At 43.3% G+C, this 21,839-nt stretch overlaps 1 protein-coding gene across 2 annotated transcripts in view; it reads left to right on the top strand.

Annotated features, from left to right (window-relative positions):
• Window positions 1-1,203: 1,203 nt before the first annotated feature.
• The window catches only part of INPP5F (inositol polyphosphate-5-phosphatase F), a gene marked incomplete at its 5' end in the record, with an annotated part of 65,548 nt that continues 44,912 nt past the window's right edge, over window positions 1,204-21,839 (top strand). Inside the window, 3 exons of one of the 2 annotated variants that reach the window (XM_084245164.1) lie at window positions 1,204-1,300; window positions 3,587-3,655; window positions 20,665-20,745. In XM_084245164.1, the coding sequence (XP_084101290.1) occupies window positions 1,204-1,300; window positions 3,587-3,655; window positions 20,665-20,745 (247 nt within the window). The remainder of the gene's footprint in view (window positions 1,301-3,586; window positions 3,656-20,664; window positions 20,746-21,839) is intronic. The other variant, XM_084245165.1, reaches the window with a different exon arrangement.

Raw genomic sequence — 21,839 nt, 5'->3', positions numbered from 1 at the left:
GGTCCTGTGTGGCTAATACTTCTGTGTCTTCCATTGTTACACGATCCTCGTTGATGCGCATTTATTAAACACTTGCTGCCGTCAAACACCCCATTTCCTCAGAGGAAATGCCCAAAGGGGAAGCCGGGACGGGGCAGCCCGCCCTCCCCCACCGCACCCCCATCTCTCGCCTCCAGCTCTTGGGGCTGCATTTCCGGCTCGTCCGGTCTCGGGCCCCGGGGACAGCTCGACTCTGAGGCCCGAGAGGGTTTCGGGCTGGATTTGGGGTGGTGCCCCCCGGGGCTGGTGCGTGACCGGGGAGCGCGCGCGCGAGGGCGGCCGAGCCCCCGCCGCTCTGCAGGGGCCGCACGGCAGGCGGCGGGGGGTGGCCTGACCCCCAGAGCCCGGCTTCTGCCCGCGGCCCCCCCGCGTGGGAGGGTGGGCCCGGCCGGGGGGGGCGCCGGCGAGGCCGGTGCAGGAGGCGGAACCCGGCGGGAGGAGAGCGGGAAGGCGCGGGGCGGCGGGCGGGGCTGGAGGAGAGGCGGCGGGCAGCGGCAGGACGGCGGGGCGGGGCCATCTCGGGGGCGGGGCCATCTCGGGGCGGGGCGGGGACAGACGGGGAGGGGCGGGGCCAGCTCGGAGGCGGGGCGGGGCGGGGCCCGCTCGGGGGCCGGGCGGGGCGGGGCGGGGCCCGCTCGGGGGCGGGGCGGGCGGGCGGGCCGGGGCGGGGCGGGGCCAGCTCGGGGGCCGGGCTGGGCGGGGCCAGCTCGGGGGCGGGGCGGGGCGGGCCGGCCGGCCGGGGCGGGGCGGGGCCTGCTCGGGGGCCGGGCGGGGCGGGGCGGGGCGGGGCCCGATCGGGGGCGGGGCGGGCGGGCCGGCCGGGGCGGGGCGGGGCCTGCTCGGGGGCCGGGCGGGGCGGGGCGGGGCGGGGCCCGCTCGGGGGCGGGGCGGGCGGGCCGGCCGGGGCGGGGCGGGGCCAGCTCGGGGGCGGGGCGGGCGGGCCGGCCGGGGGCGGGGCCTGGCCGGGGAGCGGCGTCCGAGGCCGCCGCCACCGCCGCGGCGCGTTCCCCTCCGGGCCGGGCCGCCCGGGCGCTCCCTCAGCCGCCGCGCCCCGCCGGCCGCTCCGGGCGCGGGCTCCGGCGTCCCCGGCCGCCGAGGACGCCCCGCGCGCCCCCCGGCGGGCGCCGCCGGGCCAGGGCGCGGAGCCGCGGGCGCGGGCCCGGCATGGAGCTGTTCCAAGCCAAGGACCACTACATCCTGCAGCGCGGCGAGCGCGCGCTCTGGTGCAGCCGGCGCGACGGCGGCCTCCAGCTCCGGCCCGGTGAGGCGCGGGGCGCGGGCGGGGCGGGGGGCGCGGGGGGCGCGGGGGGCGCGGGGGGCGCGGCGGCGCGGGGGGCCCGGCGGGGGGCGCCGCTGTGGCGTCCGGGCGCGCTCGGGGGACCCGCGCCGAACCCGTCCCCCCGCGGCGGCCCCGGGAACGCGGGGCGGCCCCACCGAGCGCCGCGGTCGGGGTCGGCCGCCCCGCCAGAAAGTTGGAGCCGGTCTCGGGGCGCGGCCGCGTCTCCGTTGCCCGCCGCGGCCTGACGGCGCCCTCGCCGCCGCCCGGGTTCGAACCCCGGGCCCGGGCCCGACGCGAGCGCCCCGGAGCGGAGCGTCCCCCGAGCCGCACCCCCGGCGGCCGCGGGGCCCGTCTGGCCCGAGCTGTGGAGGCGTGACTCCAGCCCGTCCCCGGCGGCACCCGAGGCGCGGCGCCGCTCTTGAGGCAGTTAACCCGTGGCGCTCGGCGCTTCGCATTTTGTGTGACTCGATATCGTGCGATGCAAAACGGATCGTTGCCCTGTGTTTGGGTGTCGTGTAAGCCCCGAGATGCCCGCGTCTACACCCGCTGGATCGCCTGGGGAAGACGAGTTTGTGGTGGAGTCCAGCAGAGCAGCTCCTGCCCTCAGCAGGCTGACAGTCCAGGGGGGCGCTTCCTGCCGAGGGGGCCCATAGCACCTCCAAATTTGAGGTCGCCAGGCCCTTCCCGCAATCACCCCCCAGATCTTTCACTTCAGAGGTGAGAGTATTTTAAAGGACCAGCCTGTACCTTTCAAATTTACTTTGAATTCTTGTACCTGGTGCAGGTAAACATTACACGGAGTGAATTGAAAAGTATAAAAGGTCTCAAGGAGCTTTTCCCATCACAGCAATTACCATCTGTAGGATGGTTTCCAAGGACCGGCCCCTAAATCTGTTATCCCAACCCCACAACTACTTTGCAAAGCAGGTGGTGGGATCCTTTTTTCACGTGGGGGGACATATGGGAAAGGTTGAGTAACGTGCCCAAGGTCACAGAGAGAAGAATGGGCCCCCAAAACACTTTCTGGCAGAAGGTTATGAGAAGCAGTCATGAAGGCCTGCTAGCTGACTTGCTGGAGAAGTGAAGATAATACTTTACCCTAAGCGCTGGGTGTATTTTCTTATGGATATCATTTATTTCCTCCTCAGAATGGAAGAGACACTCTTGCACACAGATGAGCTTCTTGATGTTGAGACAGTTGTTGTAGAAAGGCAAGTTTAGGCCAGTCCCCGGTCTTTTTATTTTTTCCTCTGTTTTTCCTGATTTGATTGTTTACTTGGCTCTTTTCCCAATACTTCACCCCCACCCCAAGTTAGGGCAAGGCTTTAACTTGAAGAATGGTAGACTGCAAAATTCCCTAGCTGTCATGGAGTCCACCCTTTTGATGATAAGATTAGTTATTAAAGGGGCCTCTCTGGTGGCTCAAGGGGTAAGATGCAGCCTGTGAAGCTGTCAGCCTCTGCAGCAGGAGTTCCATCCCCCAGCCGGCCAGGGAGCAACACACATGGTGCGGCAGACCTCTCCTGTCTCGCCCGCTGCTCCCCTCAGCAGTGTATTTCAGTCAGTCTGCCTGTTCTGCTCCCCACTCTGTCTCTGGTGATGCCTTTCACCCCCTCACACCTCTGGCCTGTACCCCAGCTGTTGTTTGCATAATAAATCTTAAAAAAAAAAAAAGAAACTATACTATAAAAAAAAAGAACGGGCCTCCCCTGGTGGCACAGCGGTTGAGCACTGGGCTGCGAAGCTGCCTGCAGCCTCTGCAGCGCTGGTTCGATCCCTGGCCGCTGGCGAGGGTCCCACATGGCACGCAGACCCTTCCTGCCGCGCCCGCTGCTCCCCTCAGCAGTGTACTTCGTCAGTCTGCCTGCTCTGTTCCCCGCTCTGGCTCTGGTGGGTTCTCTCACCCTCCCGCACTTCTGACTGTGCCTAGTGCTTGTATAGATAGATGAATAGATCTTTAAAAAAAAAAAAAGAAAAAGAAAAAAAAAGATTACTTATTAGATCTGGATGCTGCACTTAGTCATTTTCACCTTATGGAACAATCCACTTCTGTGCCTCATTTCCTCAACTATAAAATGAGAGCTGTCCTTTATAATCCTTCTCCACTATGAAAATGTTCTTAAAATGAGACCAATTTGTTTAGCGTTCTGTGTTTGTCTTGGAGGACAAGAATTGACATGTTTCATGAAGAACTCTCAGGGACTCCTTGGGTAGAGAGTGACTTGAGCCATATATAAATAGGGTGGATTTGGTTGTTTGCATTTCTAGGCTGGCTCTCTCCTTTCACCCCTAAGATTGACAGAGATGAACCAAGCTGGTGGAATTACTTGGAAAGAGGTTAGGTCAGAATCCTCTGAAAAGGAGGGGTTTTAAGTAAATTATTTGTCACTCTGGTTTGTATTTTTTTCTTGCACCCAGGAAGTTCTCCAATCGGAATGGCTGATTGGAGATAAATTACTCTCCTTAAGTAAAGTCAGTCCACTCTTCTAGAATGTTGGCTAATGACTTACCTTTCAGTGGAAGGAAACTTAAACCCATACTTCTGAGCTAAAGCAGCTCAGATGAGCTACAGGCTTGTGTTTTTAAGGACTCTTCACAGGGTAACCTGGGCCTAGATTTTGAAGGTAGCCATGTGGTTTGAATTTCTGTTTATATATCCAAAGTCCATATCAGAAGGCAAATTAAAAACTTTTTTTTTACAATTAAGTTTATCTCACTTAAGATATAGAAGGCCCCAGGCTGAAGTGGATCCAGAGCCTAGAGGAAGGAAGGGGCCGTTATGTTTCAGAAGTAATAACCTGTTTTGATCTTCAGATATTCGAGATAGGTAGTGAATAAAAGACTCCCATGCACTTGACTTTACCACATAGTCTCATCTCTCCAGACTGCAGATCCTTTTAAAGAATGGCTATTTAATAATGGTATTTTAATTGAATAAGTGTTTTTCAGATCTTTTTCTATATAAGGAATCATTTGAAATTCTTTTCATTTTATTGGACCTTTTCCCTCTGCCCTTATGGCCGGTTTTGCTGTTATTTGTAATGACAGCAGTTAAAAATCTCTGCTTGTTCTTTATGGTTAGTCATCTGAATAGATTACTGACCAAATCCTTTTCTTTTCCAAAGGGCAGTACTGTAAGACCAGAAAAGCCTGCAGACATTGTGGCTCTACTGTTTGTGGCTATTGACATCAGAAGAATCAATTAGTATTGACAGTCAAGGTTAAAATGACTCTTTCATTAGCGTGGATTGTTTGTTAGCCTCTTGTCCTGTGTCATTTATTCTGTAAAGATCCAGCTCAAATGCTATCCCCACGAGGACTCCCCTACCCCCTGGGGCAGAATTGTTGGTCACCTCGATTGTGTTTCCAGGTGCTTTATACACTTAGTACACTCTTTGATTATAACCCTTACTGCACCATATAATAATTTGCTTTCTCCTTCTCCAGTGCATTCCCTGAGGCAACAACCATATTTCACTCTTTACGAAGGCATTTTTGGTTGAATTGAACTGAATCAAATTGAAGTCCAAGTTTTCTCTCAGTAATATCATTGCCATAGAAATGGGATCTTATGTTTGTTACTCATTTTAGGCCTTGTTTTGAATATCTTCTAATTGGGGTGGAAAATTTCTGTCCAGCTGGGTGAGGAAATCTGAGGAAAAGTGCACTTCCACTTGTGTTATATTTTTCTGTCTGATTTAGCATCACACTTGCCCTCACCCCAATCTTCATGGTAATTTTCCTTATTTTCTTTAGCCTTTAAATTTTTTCAGAATTTATTTCTAGCTAAGCAGTACTGTTATTTTTTCTTTTGTTTCCTTTTTTTTTTTTTTTTTTTTTTTAAGGATAGTGAGTACATAGCACTGCTTTTTGGAGAAGGCTTGTGTCTACTGCAAGGTAATGACCACCAGAGAAAAATGTTTAGGTAATTCCATTTTATTGTCTACCAGGGAAAGGGATAAAAGTCAGTGTCATCGTTCAGTAATCTTTCCTGAGAATAGAGTTTTGCCGTCTTAGAATAAGAATGGTAATTTAAAGCCCTAACAAGGAATATAATACAGTTCACTGTTGGGAAAGGGTGATGTGATCTTATCTCTTTAGTCTTAAAATTACCCCATGAGGCTTTGTGCCTTCGTCTGCTGTAATGGTGTTATATAATTTTGCGGGTGGTGCACTTCATTCTGTTCTGACACTCAGTGACCGTGAAAAGAGGGCGAAGCATCTGTCATACACGTGACATTCATTAGCAAGTAAACTGTGCATATAGAGACGGCCCTCTGATTGGTGAACACCAGGAAAGGTGTGTTTTGGACGGGAGACTAGCTCTCAGACGCACAGAGGCATAAAGTGCCCCTGTTCTTAGTTATGTTTTGATAATAAAATTATTTTTAATATGTCGTATAAAGTTAACTTTTTGAGTGTGAAATTACAGTAATGGAGTTGAAATCCACACAGAACTTTTATCTCTTCTAAAGAATCATCGTATAAAACTAAATTTAGCATAGAGTTTTCTGTCATTTAGTATTTATTTTGAAATGAGATTTTGAATTTTACCTTTTAAAATGTCATGTTCCTCACCTCAGGGAAGGAATCATATTGTCCAAAAATTAATGATATAAGAAAAAATAGTACATTTAAAAATTTTTAAATAAACATCGAGAAATAGTAAAAAGAAAAAAATCATGTCTGCTAAAAAATTCATAAATTCCCTTGATAAATAAATAATAAGACATTTTAATTAAAATTGTTAATTATATTATTAAAAAATCTAATCATTTTTGGTTTTGAGTTTGTTTTTTTGGGTAGTATATTTCATCTTTACTTTCTTTAAAATAAATGGCTTCCTGCAAGGGTTTAAGTCTCAGCACTATCAAGCTATCACCAGCCACTGCAGCATGAGTTCAATTTCTGGCCAGGGAGCTACCCCCATGGCACAGCAGACCTCTCCCGTCTTGCTCGTTGCTCCCCCAGGGGGAGTCAGGAGAAGTCTGCTGCGCCATGTGGGTAGCTCCCTGGCTGGCCAGGAATGGAACTTGTGCTGCAGTGGCTGCGGTTAGCTTCATAGGTTGCATCTTAACCCTTGCGCCATCAGGGAGGCCCACCCAAACTACTTGTTATGCCATATTTTATATTTCTAACAGACTATCAGTTGGATTGAACAGGGCAATACTTTTATTTTATGCAAGGTAGAAAAATTCATCATTGCAAAGTTCCCCCCCCCTTCTTTGCCTTTAAAAATAAGCAAAACCTTTCAAGAGGGACTAATAACAATTCTTAGAAATATTTTATAGGTTGAGGGGCATTTTTGTCCATATTTTGTTGTCTGTATCATCAACTCAGATAGTAGCTAGTAATAATAGCTTTTATTTGAGCATTTTTCTGAACCAGACAGTCCTCTGAGCCCTGTGTTTATACTGTTTCATCTCCCTGCCCCTCACCATAGGCCTCAGGAGGAGAGTTTTACTATTATCCTCATTTAACAGGTGAGGAAACTGAGGCACAATTAAGTAATTTGTTCAAGTTCACAGAGTAAGAGGGAGAGCCAGACCTCTAACCCATTGTATGACTCCAAAGCCAAAGTTTTCATAATATTGACAAAAAATGGTTTCTAAACTTTTTTACCTCTTGTATACATAGTTGTAGGGTTTATATTTTTATGGGTAATATTTGAAATGTATCTTTAGCTGTCATATTCATTATAGGGTAGCCTATGTACAGAATAAAATTACCTGTCAATTGTCAAAGCACACACACTGAGGAAAGATCTGGACAGAATGAAAATGCTGATAACAGGATTACTGGTTTGTTCTTTGACCCCATACCTGCCCTGATTCCTATCTTGCAAAATTACTTTATATAGTTACAGGGAATGTTGTTATATGATAGATCAACTAATCAATTTTCCAGTTACGGACAATTTATCAAGTTTCTCTTCAGTATTTAGAACACCTGTAGTTTGGGAAGGAATAGTAGATATAGGGTATCTCTCTGAGCGGGAACCTTGATGCATTGATATGTACTGCATGGGACTATTTCAGCCACTGATGAGCAACCTGAAGCCTTTCCTAGTCTAGTTTTGCAGGAGTCCTAGATCCAGTTTCACAGGTACCCTTTCACAGTACATAAAGCAGAGAGGGAATGGAGGAGAAAAAGTATTTAGGTCAACTGTCTTCAAAGAGGGAGGCAACCTTTGCAGAAACACAGGTTCCTAGATACTTGTGTTCTGAGTGGGCCTGGCCAGCAGAGCCCAGGACTGGCTAAAAGTTAGCGCTAAAGGGGAAGCATTCTCAAAGGCCTTTCAGGGTAGAGCATGCAAGCGTCGGAAATCAGGGTACCCTGACAGCCTGGTCTTTTACCAGCCTGGCTGCATTGGTGCTGATGCAGGCTGCAAGACTCCCGTGCCCTACTTGCCCGGTTTATCTCAGCCAGAACGAGAGGAGATGGAGAGTCATTGCTGTATCCCAGCACCTTGCCTGCAGCAGTTCTTCTGTAAAAAATTATATTGAATGAATTGAAGTAACTCTAATCCCTGGTCGCCCCTGTGTACCTTCAACAGCAGAGAGGTTATTGGGAGGATTAAGTGGAGACTATGAGATCAGAACACATAAAAGAAGTCGTGCTCATTTCTCAGTGCAATTTTATTCAGTAAAGAGCAGAATCTAGCTTTCAAGTCTGTGGAATTCAATAAATCTGTTCACTTTTTGAGTGAAAACAAGTGGGACCCATAAGCATTTTAATTTTTTCAAACTGGCTCTTATGCAAAAAACTGTTGCTTGTTGCTGGTTTTGGTCTTTCTGATTTATAACAAAATTAGTTGCTGTATTTGCAGATAGATACTTGACTATCTGGAAATCAAACTAGTTTGCCCATGCTGTTGATTCAGTGCGTTCTCAGAGCCATAGTCTAACCTTGTCTTTTTTTTTTTTTTTTTTTTGGTGTTGGGGGGGTATCCACAAACTGTATTACTCTCTCTCTTTTTGTAAGTTGTTCTGTTCCTTCAAATGTTTTAAAATACTGCCTTTTAAAATCTTGCCCCAGAAGCTTGAGTCTGAGGAGTAAGAGCAGTGTCACAGGACCGTTAACAAATAATCACTCGTTGCTGGGTCTAAGTCATAATCGTCGTGTCAACTCACCATGATTGAGCTGAGAACATTTGAATCAGTATGTTTGACAAATAGGGATATAATATTTATTTTCATTATCAGTAGCTGTTACTAGTATATTGCATGATCATGTATAAATAATATTTTAGAAGTGAGGATAATACTGAACATGGAGGTATTACAGTTCTATCACAACACATACGGGTAGTACCTAAATTAAATCCCATGCACTGTTAGAATGACTCATTTTTCAGTTGCTGTGAGACCCTTAAGGGAGCTGCTCTCATGCACAAAACAGCATCCACTCATGCTTGCTTTGGTTGATACGAGGTCAGTGTTCCCTGGTATTTTTTAAGCGTTCCTTCATTTTAATTTCCGTTTCTTTCAAGTTTAACCTTGTATTTAAAAAAAAATTGTTAGTAGAATATTAAGAAGTGCTTCATTTTCTTTATTAATCTTACTCTTTGAAACAGCTTTTCACTTACACTGAACTTGAAATTCCACAATCTCTGCAATGGTCAATATAAACGATTTGAAACAGTCATAGCTTCTAAATGAGATGTTAGGTAAGTTTAAATATGCCACAGTGCTATTAATTTTAGTAGTTTGCATGTACAATGATGATTTTTCACAGTATCTTTATACTTTTCTTTTACCCCAGATAAAAACATTCTCCCTATTTCCAGAATAATATACCTCGCCCCTCCCCAGGCACAGCCAGCTGTGTGGACAGACCAAAGAGTTTAGTACAGTAGTTATAGTTTGCTAGTCTCCCTTCCGGGTGGCTGTGCTTCTTGAGTTCAGAATTCATCTCTAGTACTATTTCATCTGTCTCCTTTTGCACCTTTCAAAAAGCATTTGCACCTTTCTCAAAAAAGCAATTCTACTTCCCTCATCTAACTAACATATTTCTTTCTCCTTCCAAATTATATTAATTTTTAAGATTCCGTGAAGTCATTTTGTTCTTTCAGCAAACATTTTTTAAAGAGCTATCTCTAGCATTTGTGCCAAAGTAAAAAGCCAGATGAAACACTGTCTCTGCTCTAGGCCAGTGTGTGTGCTCCAGGGGGGCATAGACACACACAGGTTCTAGAGTGACAGACCCCGTGAGAGAGCTGTAAGACGGGTCTGTGGGAGATTGGAGCTGAGCCTTGAAGTTTGAGGTCTCACTGTTTTTTTCACCAAGTTAGTGAGAAGTGAAAATGTTTTTCTTCCCCGTAAAGAACATGGCAAGAGAGGTGCTCCTTTCCTTAGTTCTGTGCAGTTTCTTTCCATTGTACATTTTCTGTGATTGTTTCTCTCTAAGCATAGAAACTGGTTGTATGCACTAGTGAACCTTATGCCCTTTTTTTGTTTTGTTCTGAACCAGAAATAACTCTGTCCCACCCTTTTTTGTTCTAATTGGGTGCTTAAAAAAAATTCATGAGAATGAATAGTGCCTAACTGGCCAGACTGAAATAGTACAAGTTCTCCCCATTGCTCAACCCACAGGACCCTGCTGTGGTCTTGTTTGATCTGGAAGCAGGTCGTCATTTAAGGACAATTAAAGTGGCAGATCCTAGACCTGATGGTGGGTTTGAAGGCAAAACTTTTTGTTGGTGAGGACCAGCGGCAGCAGAATGGCTACACAAACAATTCTAGATGGGAGAGATTTAGTTAGTTTTCAACGAAGTTTTCAGGAAAAATAGGAAATTATTTAAACACCAGCTGGGAGAAAGGTTGCATTTTTTTAATTAATAAAGTGCTAATTGTATGCATCTTGGTTAAGAGCTCTAAAATGAGAGAAGGAAAACAATTGTTAATTCATTTATGCTCTCATTTAGCTCTCAGAATCCTATTTCTGAAACTTATATCAAAGGGCAGTTTGGGGAAGAACAGGTAGGGTTATTTCCTAACATTGCTATGTTTCTTAAGTGATGAATTATGGATTTGTTAACTAAGGATTTATCTAATCTTTGTTTGAACTGGTTATATTTTTAGTTTCTTTAGGTTACTGAGTTTGGAAAGTTAGAATTTAAGCTGAACTTTCCTTCTTTTATCCCCAACCACATCATTTAAATGTCTTTCCTATACTGTTTTTCTGAATTTACCATAACATCCACACCTCTGATAACTTTATACATTTCCATCAGGTGCTCCCAGAACCTAGTTACATTCTCTGACCTTTCGCCAAAGTCTTTTTCTTCAGTTGTCCTCTTCTTTTTTGAGTTGTATCATGGCTTTCTTAAAATGTGACAATCAGGACTTTATATTTCAGATAGAAAATCCTAACAATTTTAGTTTGGATATTGTAGTTTCAAAACAATTTCTGATATCCTTCATGATCATGATCAAAACTTTGTCACCCTCTTGTTGCAGTAGAATTAGATCCATGTTGATAGAAATGGAATTAGATCCATGTTAATAGAAAAGTCTAAATATCCTTCAGATTCCTTTCTATGGTGGTATCTCTCATCTTTTAAGTATTCTTAGCTTTTATGCCAATCCACTGTAAGATATTTATGCAGTTTATGGTGTTTTATTGCTTGAAAGAGTTCAAAGTTGTACATGGCACAGATATCATCTTTGATCAGACTGATGGATAAAACTCAGTTACTAACCACCCAGTCACCTACAGTCACTTGGACCCGTAATTCTCAACCTGGCTGTATACTGTAGTCACCTGGGGGAGATTTACAAGATATCTGTGTCAGGAACCCACCCTAACCAATTGAATCAGACTTTCACAGGTGAAGCCCTCCCTGTATCAGTATTTTCTAAAGGTCCCAGATGATGATAATGACAACCACTGAGTTGGAGTTCACACTGGGAAATCAGCAGCTGCGGTGACCTCTGCATTGGATTCACTGGCTGAATACTGTAAAATAATTACCTTTAGAGAGTTCAAAGAAACATGTAAAATTCTGCATTTCTGAGATGGTACCTGAAAAAAATTATTATTTAGCTTGTTCTCCTGGCCTAAATAAATTCTGAAAATCAAAGCATGAATGAGCTAACAATTGGAATGTTCAACTTCTCATTTTAGAACCCTTTCCTCTTCTGTTTGACTTGGTGTTGATCTTTTCAGAGCAATAATATCCTTTGTTGTTGGAAGGAAATGAAACTTGGTTCTGATTACTTATGCATACCCTGTTTTTTGTTGTTGTGTTTTTTTAAGACTAGTGAAACTGCCATTAATTTTCAGTAGCTGTGCAAAACCCAGGCTCGTTCTTAGGCTGAGGGAGTGCCATCACTCTGGGCTCTTGGAATGAATGACTCATGCTCCCTGTAGACACATAGTACTTAATCATTTGTTTTCTATGTATCAGGAAGGGAGGCATATGAAAATATAAGCCCTGTACTGCCAAATGGATCTGAAATAAGACTGGATGTTGACCTGATGGGCCAAACAATTGAACTTTGACCAAATACATATGTCTTTGGGTGTATGTTATTTTAATGATATCACTAATTAAAATTTTGCCTTAGGGCCTCCCCGGTGGCGCAGCGGTTGGGCGCTGGGTTGCGAAGCTGCCCGTGGCCTCTGCAGCGCCGGTTCGATCCCCGGCTGCTCCCTGGCCACCGGAGGAGGGTCCCACATGGCGCGCAGACCTCTCCTGCCGCCCGCTGCTCCCCTCAGCAGTGTACTTCGGTCCTTCTGCCTGTTCTGCTCCCTGCTCTGGCTCTGGTGAATCCTCTCACCCTCCCGCGCTTCTGACTGTACCCAGTGCTTGTATAAACAAAACAAACAAATAAATAAATAAAACATGCCTCTATAAAAAAAAAAAAAAAGACTTTAAAAAAAAAAAAATTTTGCCTTATTTCTAAAATGCCACTTTTGTAATTTGTAAGCAACTCTACTTTTTACTAGATAACTTTGATAATCCTAAATTTTAAAATCTGTTTACAAATTTCAAATGTTTTCCTTTGGAATTTGTATGCCACATAGAATTTACCTTTTGAAGGAAGAATTAGGAAGCTATATCCATATGATCCAGCAATTCCACTCCTAGGTATTTACCCAAAGGACACAGAAACATCCATTCCAAAGAACACCTGCACCCCTATGTTTATCGCAGCACTGTTTACAATAGCTAAGCTTTGGAAACAACCCAAATGCCCAAAAATAGATGACTGGATCAAGAAGATGTGGTCCATATACACCATGGAATATTACTCAGCATTCAAAAAAGATAAACACATGCAATTTGCAGCAACATGGATGGCGCTGGAAGGGATCATGCTCAGCGAAATAAGCCAGAAAGAAAAAGAAAAATACCGGATGGTCTCACTCATAGCAGGAATCTAGAAAACTTAAATAAGGGACCAGGAAAATGAATAACTATAAGAAGGTGAAAATCAAAATCAACAAAAAACTATGAACCAGAGACACTTTTTGGGGGGTGGGGGGGCGGGAGGGGAGGGATTGGGGTCAGAATGGGGGGGTTGCAATTGTATGGGGAATATAAAAATAAAATTTATTATCAAAAAAAAAATAAAACTGCATTTAGAGGCAAAAAAAAAAAAAGAAAGAACATAATGCAACTGTTAAAATACTAAAAAAAAAAAAAAAGTCAACCTTGAGTTGATCTGGTATTTATTATTGTAACAAATAGAAAGTAATTTAAGGTAACCGCTATAAATAGTTGAAAAACTTCGGGGGAAATGTTAATAATAAATTAATACAATGGAAGAATCAGGTAAAAAAAAAAAAAGAATTAGGAAGCTATATATTTGTTAGAGCAGATCAACTATGTACCTGCTTTTCTGGAAGGATTATATAAGTCTAGTGGCCATTTTCTCTACCATTCCAAGGCCTGTTATGTCAAACATTCTGCTAGGCCAAAGGTGGTGAACAAAACAGGGATAGAATTAAATAAACTGACAGATTGAGACTTAAGTCTATTAATTGATTAATTGGAACTTTGCATTTGTTGTAATTACTAATACATTAGGAGTCATTTCTACCTTTTAATCATGTTTTCTACTTATTGTACTTTTTTTCCTACTGCTTTTTCCTGTCTTTCATTGGCTATATTGGTATTTTGTGTGGTGTCTTTTTATTGCTGATTAAGTTATGCATTTTGTTTGTATTCTCTTTTGGCATCTCAAAACTTAAGATATAGTACTTACTCTCATGTACATAATTAAAATCTACTAATATCCATGTCTTTTTTCATAAGCATATTTTTTACTCCCTTTAGACTGCCTCTTCTAGATTCTTCTATAAAGCAGGAGGGCAATTAGGGTGGGGAGGAAGCCAACATTCACACCTGATTTGCCTTTTGGACCTGAATTCAGTTGTTGGGACTGAGTTTGGGCCATGTTTTTGAGCCTTGGTTTGTTTTTTTAAAAGAACACAGTGTGCATCACATACTGAGGAAACCAGAATTCTGGGGATGCAGATAAGCACTGAGATATCTTCATGAGACATTCCTTACTCTGAAAAGTCTTTCAGGAATTATGACCTCACAATAAGATTTAATAAGTAAATAAAGAATTGAAGTTGCGCTTTTTTATCCTTTCCTTTAAAAACAAGATCTATCTAGATCCATAAAATAAAAATCGAAGGAGTGATTTATTCAACAGTAGAAACCTGGAGTTTTGATGGTTTTATCTATATTTCCCAACTTGAGCTAAAAGTTATTGAACATTTATTGTGCTGTGCACTTTCACATTATTCTGTTATAATCCTAACAAAATCCTGATAATTTTTAATTAATTAATTAATTTGTTTGTTTATACATGTACTGGGTACAGTCAGAAGCACGGGAGGGTGAGAGAATTCACCAGAGCCAGAGCGGGGAGCAGAGCAGGCAGAAGGACCGAAGGACACTGCTGAGGGGAGCAGCGGGCGGCAGGAGAGGTCTGTGCACCATGTGGGACTCTCCTTTGGTGGCCGGGGAGCAGTCGGGGATCGAACCGGCGCCGCAGAGGCTGCGGGCAGCTTCGCAACCCAGCACTCAACCACTGCGCCACCGGGGAGGCCCAAATCCTGATAATTTAAGTGGAATAGCTATTTTTAACAGAACAAGCCAAAGCTGAGAGGGGTTCAAAGCTGGGTCTGTTCACCTGGAACATCAGGTGCAGGCTGTGTCACATGATACCTGCATCTCTAGACTCTGTCCAGCCTTCCAGTTCCAGAGTCAGCCCAAACTACCCTTGTGACTGTTGTCACTTGGATCTGTGGCTTGTCCTCTCCTCCATTCTCTACTGTGAACCCTGTTGTTCAATCTCAGAGGTATATCTGCCCTGCCTGGAGGAAATGGCTCCTGGCTACTGTCTGTTGTCATCCAGCCTCATCCTTACAGTTCCCTTGGGCCCTGCAGCACCAAATGGTCTAGAGACCTCATTGCATTTGATAAATATTTGAGTGCCTGTTATGTGTTAAGCAGCTTGCTGGATGCATGGTCAACAGAGCTTTTTAAATGAGTCAGATTGGGAAGGTCTTGGCCCCACGCAAGGATAGCGGCAGTGGGAAAGGGAGAAGTGAAACATTCATCGCATATCGAGGAAATAGAATCAATAGTCTCGGTGAAGAAGAAAAGCATTTTGAATGTCTCCCAGGTTCTGGCTTATATGATTGGAATGGTGCTGATGAGTTAGTTGAAAGTGATATACAAATATGAAACAAATATTCACTTTACTTCTGCCAGTCCTGATACCTTTATCTGAAACAGACCAGATGACTTCAGCTTTGTGACTTAAATAGTGAGCTCTTCTAATGTGATTACAAGAAATTATCTGACTTTCGCTTGCCTCTCCGTTTTGTGTGATAGGTTCATTGGTCCATTTAGCATTTTGGAGCCTGCTTGTATATCACGCATTGAGGATATAAAACTAAATGAGACTAGGACTCAGTGAGCTTCCTGTTCAGTCAAAGAGTCAGGCAATCAATAATTAATTAGGTGCATTAAACCAAAATAAGGTGTCATGAAAGAATATGAACAGGATTTAGGGAGAGACTGGGCAATTCTCCTGGGAGGGCGGAGTGGGGAATGTGTCAGGGAATACCAGTAGCCCTTGTTCAGAGTCTGGAATGAAAAGCTGGCAGAAGTGGGTGGGGAGCAGCATTCCAGGCCCAGCTGCACACACTTCTGGAAGATTAGAGAAGACCAGGATGCAGGGGGGTGGGGAGAGACAGGAGGAGGGTGAAGAGGACTAGCCTTAGAGAGCCTTACAAACCTCTCTAAGGAATTTGGACTTTATTCCCAGGACTGGGGAGTAGGAGAAATAAGTGGATTAGCCATGTTTGTATTTATCCCCTTTTAATGTCTAATATATTTCTTTCACAATATTAATGTGCCACACAGCCTAGACAGCCTAGACTTTAGGACAAAGAACATGGTTTGAAATATAGTTATTATATCCTGATAAACAGAGCAGTTCACCAGGACGGGATATAATAATCCTCAATTGTAGATGCCTGACAAATAGTCTCAAAAAATACAAAGCAAAAGTTAAGGGGGAAAAATGGGGAAAAATACACAAACTGAGATTTTTAAGTAAGGCCTTTCTCAAAAACTTTTGGGTTAGGCTGTTAAAACATGAGCACAGAGGAATTGAACAAAATAATTAACAAAGTTTATCTAATGAGCCCTCATCCCAGAGTTAAGTAGTGTGTTCAAATGTTTCATGTCAGTAGTAAGAAATACTTGGAAAATCATGAAACACACACACACACACACCAGAAACAAAAATTTCACAAAATAATTCCCCATACCTACTGCAATTTTTCTCTTTTCTGTTCTATTCTGTTTTGCTGCTGTCAGCGCTAATCTCATGATACAAAATTGATTTTATAACCCACTAATGAATTAACATCCTCTTTCTTGAAAACACTGGGCTAAAAAAAAAACACACCTGCTTTTCAAGTCGATTTACAAACTGTCTCTGACTCCCTTCACCGTGCCCAGCCCTGCTGCTTTTGTGTCCCCCTCTGTTCCCCTTGTGAAGCAAAGATGACTTTGACTCCTGTTTTCACTTAGCCAAGGCCACCTGACACAGTCTCCACTCTATATTTAGCTTTCATCTTTTCTTACAAAGCAAGAAGTATCCTTCCTTTCCAAGGTTAACTTTTAAGTCTGTACTTTTGAGCTCATCATCTGTTTTAATATCTCCTCTGGTTCTTATATCTAGACATTTCTCCTTGCTCATCCCATCATGAACTCAGTTTCGGTGGGTTTAAGTGGTTCTCTCTATGGACCTCAGATTATCAGTGACTCTTATTTTTAGTCACTAGATTACCAAGCTAGGTTGTTTTTATAGGTTTTTTTTTTTTTTAAGTTAAAAATTTTGTTCTTTTGAATGGGTGATGTGTTCCTATGGTTCATATGCTAGAGATGCAAAAGAGAATTGTTAGGAAGTTCTTACCCACCTTTTCTCCAGCTGCTGTTACACCCTGTCCTTTCTGCCTTGCTCCCCCTTATTCGTCTTGTCCATGTCCTCAGCTTCTCCCCCTCAGGAGAGAATAGATGTTTCATTGCCATCCTTGAGTCACTCACTTTCTTCCCTTCCTTCATGTAGCTTCCTTTGAGGTGTTTTATGTTAACCTTTGAGGTGTTTTATGTTAATCACCTCCTGTGCATCTTCCCCTCTGGCCAGCCCCACACCCCAAACTAGCTCCATGCCATTCAAGCCAAGACTTTGGCAGTAGCCTTCTAGTTCCTTTCCCTGTTCCCAATCTCTGCCTCCTTTCAATGCTGTCAGCTAATCCCTGGCCGCAATCTTGTTTTACTTATGTCATTATCGGCCTGCCATGGTCTCCAGGAAGCACAGGCTCATTAGTCTTTTATTCAAGTCTCTCCACCATTGGCATCGGTTTACTTTTTCCACTCTTATCAATTCAAATCTTTCCTATACCCATTGGTCTTCTGTTTTAGACTTTTTGTTCCTTTGTTTTTATATCTTCTTAGCCCAATACAGTGCCTGGTTCCTGGCAGGTACCTGATAAGTGTTTCTCCAATGACAGAACAAATTCCAAAACATACCTTGCACTTTCTTCACTCTGCATTATTTTTCTTGCTGCTTTTTGTATTCTTGAAGTTCTACTTATGTGCAATGATCCCTAACTGCTTTAACTCTAGCTCTTTCTTTCTCCTCTTTATTCCTAGAGCTCATCTGTACAAAGGAAGGGTGGAATGGGTAGAATCTGTGTGTGATCTGTTCATCTGAGTGTGATCTGTTCATCTGAGATGGGGGGGTGAGGTGGGGTGGGGAGAGCTTCATTGCGGCTCTTAGCAGGGGCATCCATTTTGGCAGATATTGAGACTTGGCCTGCCTGAGACAGGGACCCTGGCTCACTATCTGTAAAGAAATCAAGGTGTTTTTAGTCTGCATACCAACATAAATACCAGTGGAGTTACATTTTTTTTAAATTAACAAGAGATAAGTACTTAACTGATAATGGGTAAGGAACAGTTATTTATTTTTTTTAAAGATTTAGTTTTTTATTTATTTATCCAAGCACTGGGTACAATAGAAGCGTGGGAGGGTGAGAGAATTCACCAGAGCCAGAGCCGGGAGCAGAGCAGGCAGAAGGACCGAAGTACACTGCTGAGGGGAGCAGCGGGCGGCAGGAGAGGTCTGGTCGCCATGCGGGACCCTCCTCCGGTGGGCGGGGAGCAGTGGGGGATCGAACCGGCGCTGCAGAGGCCGCGGGCAGCTTCGCAACCCAGCGCTCAACCGCTGAGCCACCAGGGAGGCCCGGGAACAGTTATTGTTTAAGCATAAAAATGATGAAAAAATTATTTGTATAAAAATTTGTATTAAAAAAACAGAAAATATTTGCAAATGTCAATGAATTAATGTCCTTAATATAAAAAGAACTTGCATATCAATAAGAAATATAAAAAATGAATAGAAGATATGAATATGAAATCACAGAAGAAGAAATATAAGTAGCCTATTTTGTAATTGCTTAATCTTACCAACAATAAAAAGAACCCTCATGTTAGCAATAAATATCATCAAATTAGCAAAATTTAAAAAAATTCTAAATACTGACAGCAGTTCTTTAAAACAGCTGTTTTCACATACTTCTGGCAGAAATCTGCCTTGGTATATAACCTTTGTAAAGCAGTTTGCTAACATTGGAAAGCTACTTTTTTTATCTTTTCACCTACTAATTTCATTCCTAGGAATTGATCCTAAAGCTATTAATAAGGGACAAATGAGATATTCACATAGTGGTCATCATTTTATCACAGTAATTTTTTAAAAAGATTTATTTATGCATACAAGATCTGGGGTGTAGGCTAGAGATGCAGGAGATTGGTGAGAGGATTCACCAGAGACAGAGTGGGGAGCAGAACAGGCGGATCCACTGAAATACACTGCTGAGGGGAGCAGCGGGCTAGACAGGAGAGGTCTGCTGCGCCATGTGGGTAGCTCCCTGGCCGGGGATCAAACTCATGCTGCAGTGGCTGCGGATAGCTTCATAGTGCTGAGACATAACCCCTTGCACCACCAGGGAGGCCCCTATCCCAGTATTTTTTTGTAAAGATTTATTTATTTATGTATACAAGAACTGGGATACAGGCTGGAGATGTGGGGGGTGGTGGTGAGAGGATTCACCAGAGACAGAGTAGTGAACAGTGAACAGAGCAGGCAGTTTGACTGAAATACACTGCTGACGGGAGCAGCAGGCGAGACAGGAGAGGTCTGCTGCACCCTGTGGGTTGCTTCATGGCCGGGGATCGAACTCATGCTGCAATGGCTGCAGACAGCTTCATAGGTTGCGTCGTAACCCCTTGCGCCACCAGGGAGGCCCCTATCACAGTATTTTTTATGATAGGAATTAAACTGGAAATCAATGCCCAAGAGTGAAGAAGTGCTTCCCTAGGTGGACAGTTATGCAGCTGTGAAATTATGATTTTGTAGGATATTTTAAAGACATGAAGTATTAAAAGAAAAAAGTTAGCATATATTGCTATATTCACAGTGTTGTGATTTGGTATGCACACAAAAATAAGAATTGAAATGTGGCAAAGTAAGTTATCTCTGAGAAGTTAAGATGGGAGTGATGAAGTTTTTCCAATTTTATACAGTATTACTTTTAAGGTAAGAATACATGTTACTTAGCATGTAAATCTTGTCTTATCGATTAGAGTCTCAGGGAGGCCCTTGGCAGATTTTCAGAACACAGGCGTCAGTCATGCAGGCCTTGGCTTACCGCTCTCTCCTGGATTCATTGTCTGATGGCACACTCAGGTTACTTTTCTAAGGCTCTGTTTTCTCATCTGTGGAATGGGACGCCTAATACCCTTTAAAATAAATTCCCTCTTTTACCTTAAATCGGTCTCTTTTTTTTTTGTCTCCCATTGAATGTTGTTAACAATAAAGACATTCAAGATATAATAGTCAAAACTCAAATGAATTCAGATACCAAACTATTGTCTGTAATTACTCTGAGTTGCAGGTTGATCATAAATTTCACTAATACAAAATTTAAATGGCAACAATTAAAATGTAATTTAAATTTTCTGCCAAGTGAAATATTGTTTTCATTCTTGCCAATCTTTTCCAGCTATTAAATTATCGCTAATGATGCTCTTATCTCCATGATAACAGCTCTTTGCAACCCAGGTTTCAAGAGAAAATTAAGCCCTAATGTCCTCAGGCATCCATGCATCTCTCCTATGTGTCTAGAATGGTACCAGTTATGTGCCATTCTAGGGAGAATTGAGAATATAGTCCCCCAAATCACTGTTCGAGGTTCAGATGAGGATCCCTGACTGGGGATGCCAGGCACATAGTAGGCACTGAGTAAATGGTAGCCACTTCTATTGTTTTTGTAGTAGATGTTACATAAAAGAACAGAGGAATTCTGGATTTCTTTACTTGGCGTAAGCTTCTTCAGGAAAGGCTATTTTCCAGAGCGTGAGCCAGTAAGTGGCCATCTCTGGCAGTGTCTCAGGCTTTGTCTTTGGATCTTGCCCTGACGGTAGGACTGCTGGCAGCTCCTCCTTTGCCCTCTTGTAGTGCACCAGCCTGTTTTGCCCACTACAGGGCGCCAGAGTGCTGCCTCCCGGCTGAGGAGCGTTTCAGAGTGTCACTTCTTGCTCCCTAATATCCTTAAACCAAAAGACTTATGCAGGCCTCAGATTTCATGCTTTTTCACTAATTGCTTTTTACTAATATATTCAGTTCTGGGTGTTTATAACTTCTCTTTGGGGATAAAGGACATTTTAAAAATAAATTTTAAAGATGATTTAATATGTTTTCTATTAATATTTTCTCATGATTGCCCTTTTTTTTTTTTAGCTACTGATCTACTTCTTGCCTGGAATCCCATTTGTTTGGGGTTGGTGGAAGGTGTTATTGGGAAAATTCAGCTTCACTCAGGTATGTTTCTATAAACTTAAACTGGTCAAACTATTGCCAGTTGATCTTTTTCCATTCTATTGCCTTTTTCCATTCTATTGCCATTCTGTCATCTTTTTTTTTTTTTTAAATAACATTGTATTGTGACATAAATTTCAGGTGTGTTATCTTTGGAAATCAATATATATAGTACATTAAATTTACCATATGACATTTTCCTTTGGGGATATAGATTCTGTTAAGACTTTGATTCCTTTGCCTTAATTTTGAGTCTACCCCTAAATAGGTATATTTCTCTTTAAGATTTATGAAGTAAAACTAAAGCTTTAGAAAAAGAGGTAGCATAATATTATAGTCCTAGCTTCCTCTTCAAAAAAAAAAAACAAAACACCATTTGACTGACTACGTGTGTCGAGAATTGCACTAGTTGACAGAACACAGCAGTGAGCATAAACCCATTTCTACCCTCATGGAGCTTACAGTTTTGGAGGGAAGACAGACACCAGTGAGTAATCACGAAAATAAACATATAATTTTTTAAAAATTGTTCTAGGTGTTCTGATGGAAAGATACACCACCTGACCAATTTCCAGGGAGAGAATAGTAGGAATAAGTAGAGAGGTGGGCAGGTGGCGGACCCTGGCTGGTCGGCTCCTTGTCAGCTCTCTGTTCCTGACACAGTCAGCCCTGGACAGGGGAGAGTAGAGATGTGCAGTGTGTCCTTTCTGGGAGCCCAATCCAGGGAAGATAAAAATATGGAATGTCTAGATCATTTGCCAGACCCTTGCTTGGAAGGACAGGCACCTATGTTCTGGTTTAGAGGAAATTTTGTTGGTGAGAAAATAGATGTTATACAGACAGGTTCCAGAAAGTCCTGAAAAGGACTAAATGAAGTATTTTAAATGTCTATTTTTCCTTTGGTATCAATTTTACTGAGTTATGAACTACAGGAGACTTTACTGTTATTGCTATGTATAATCACCTCTGTTGTGTACCCTTTTTTATTCTTTCAAAATGCAATTAGATCGAGTTCTGTGTATTATAAAGCACATATTCCTGGAGAAAAATCTAATTTTTCTTTGCTAGATTTTTTTGGTTCTTAAAATTTTGTTTTT

This window comes from Talpa europaea (assembly GCF_964194135.1).
Source record: "Talpa europaea genome assembly, chromosome: 10".
Lineage (NCBI taxonomy): Eukaryota > Metazoa > Chordata > Mammalia > Eulipotyphla > Talpidae > Talpa > Talpa europaea.
This window is presented reverse-complemented; position numbering and strand designations above follow the sequence as displayed.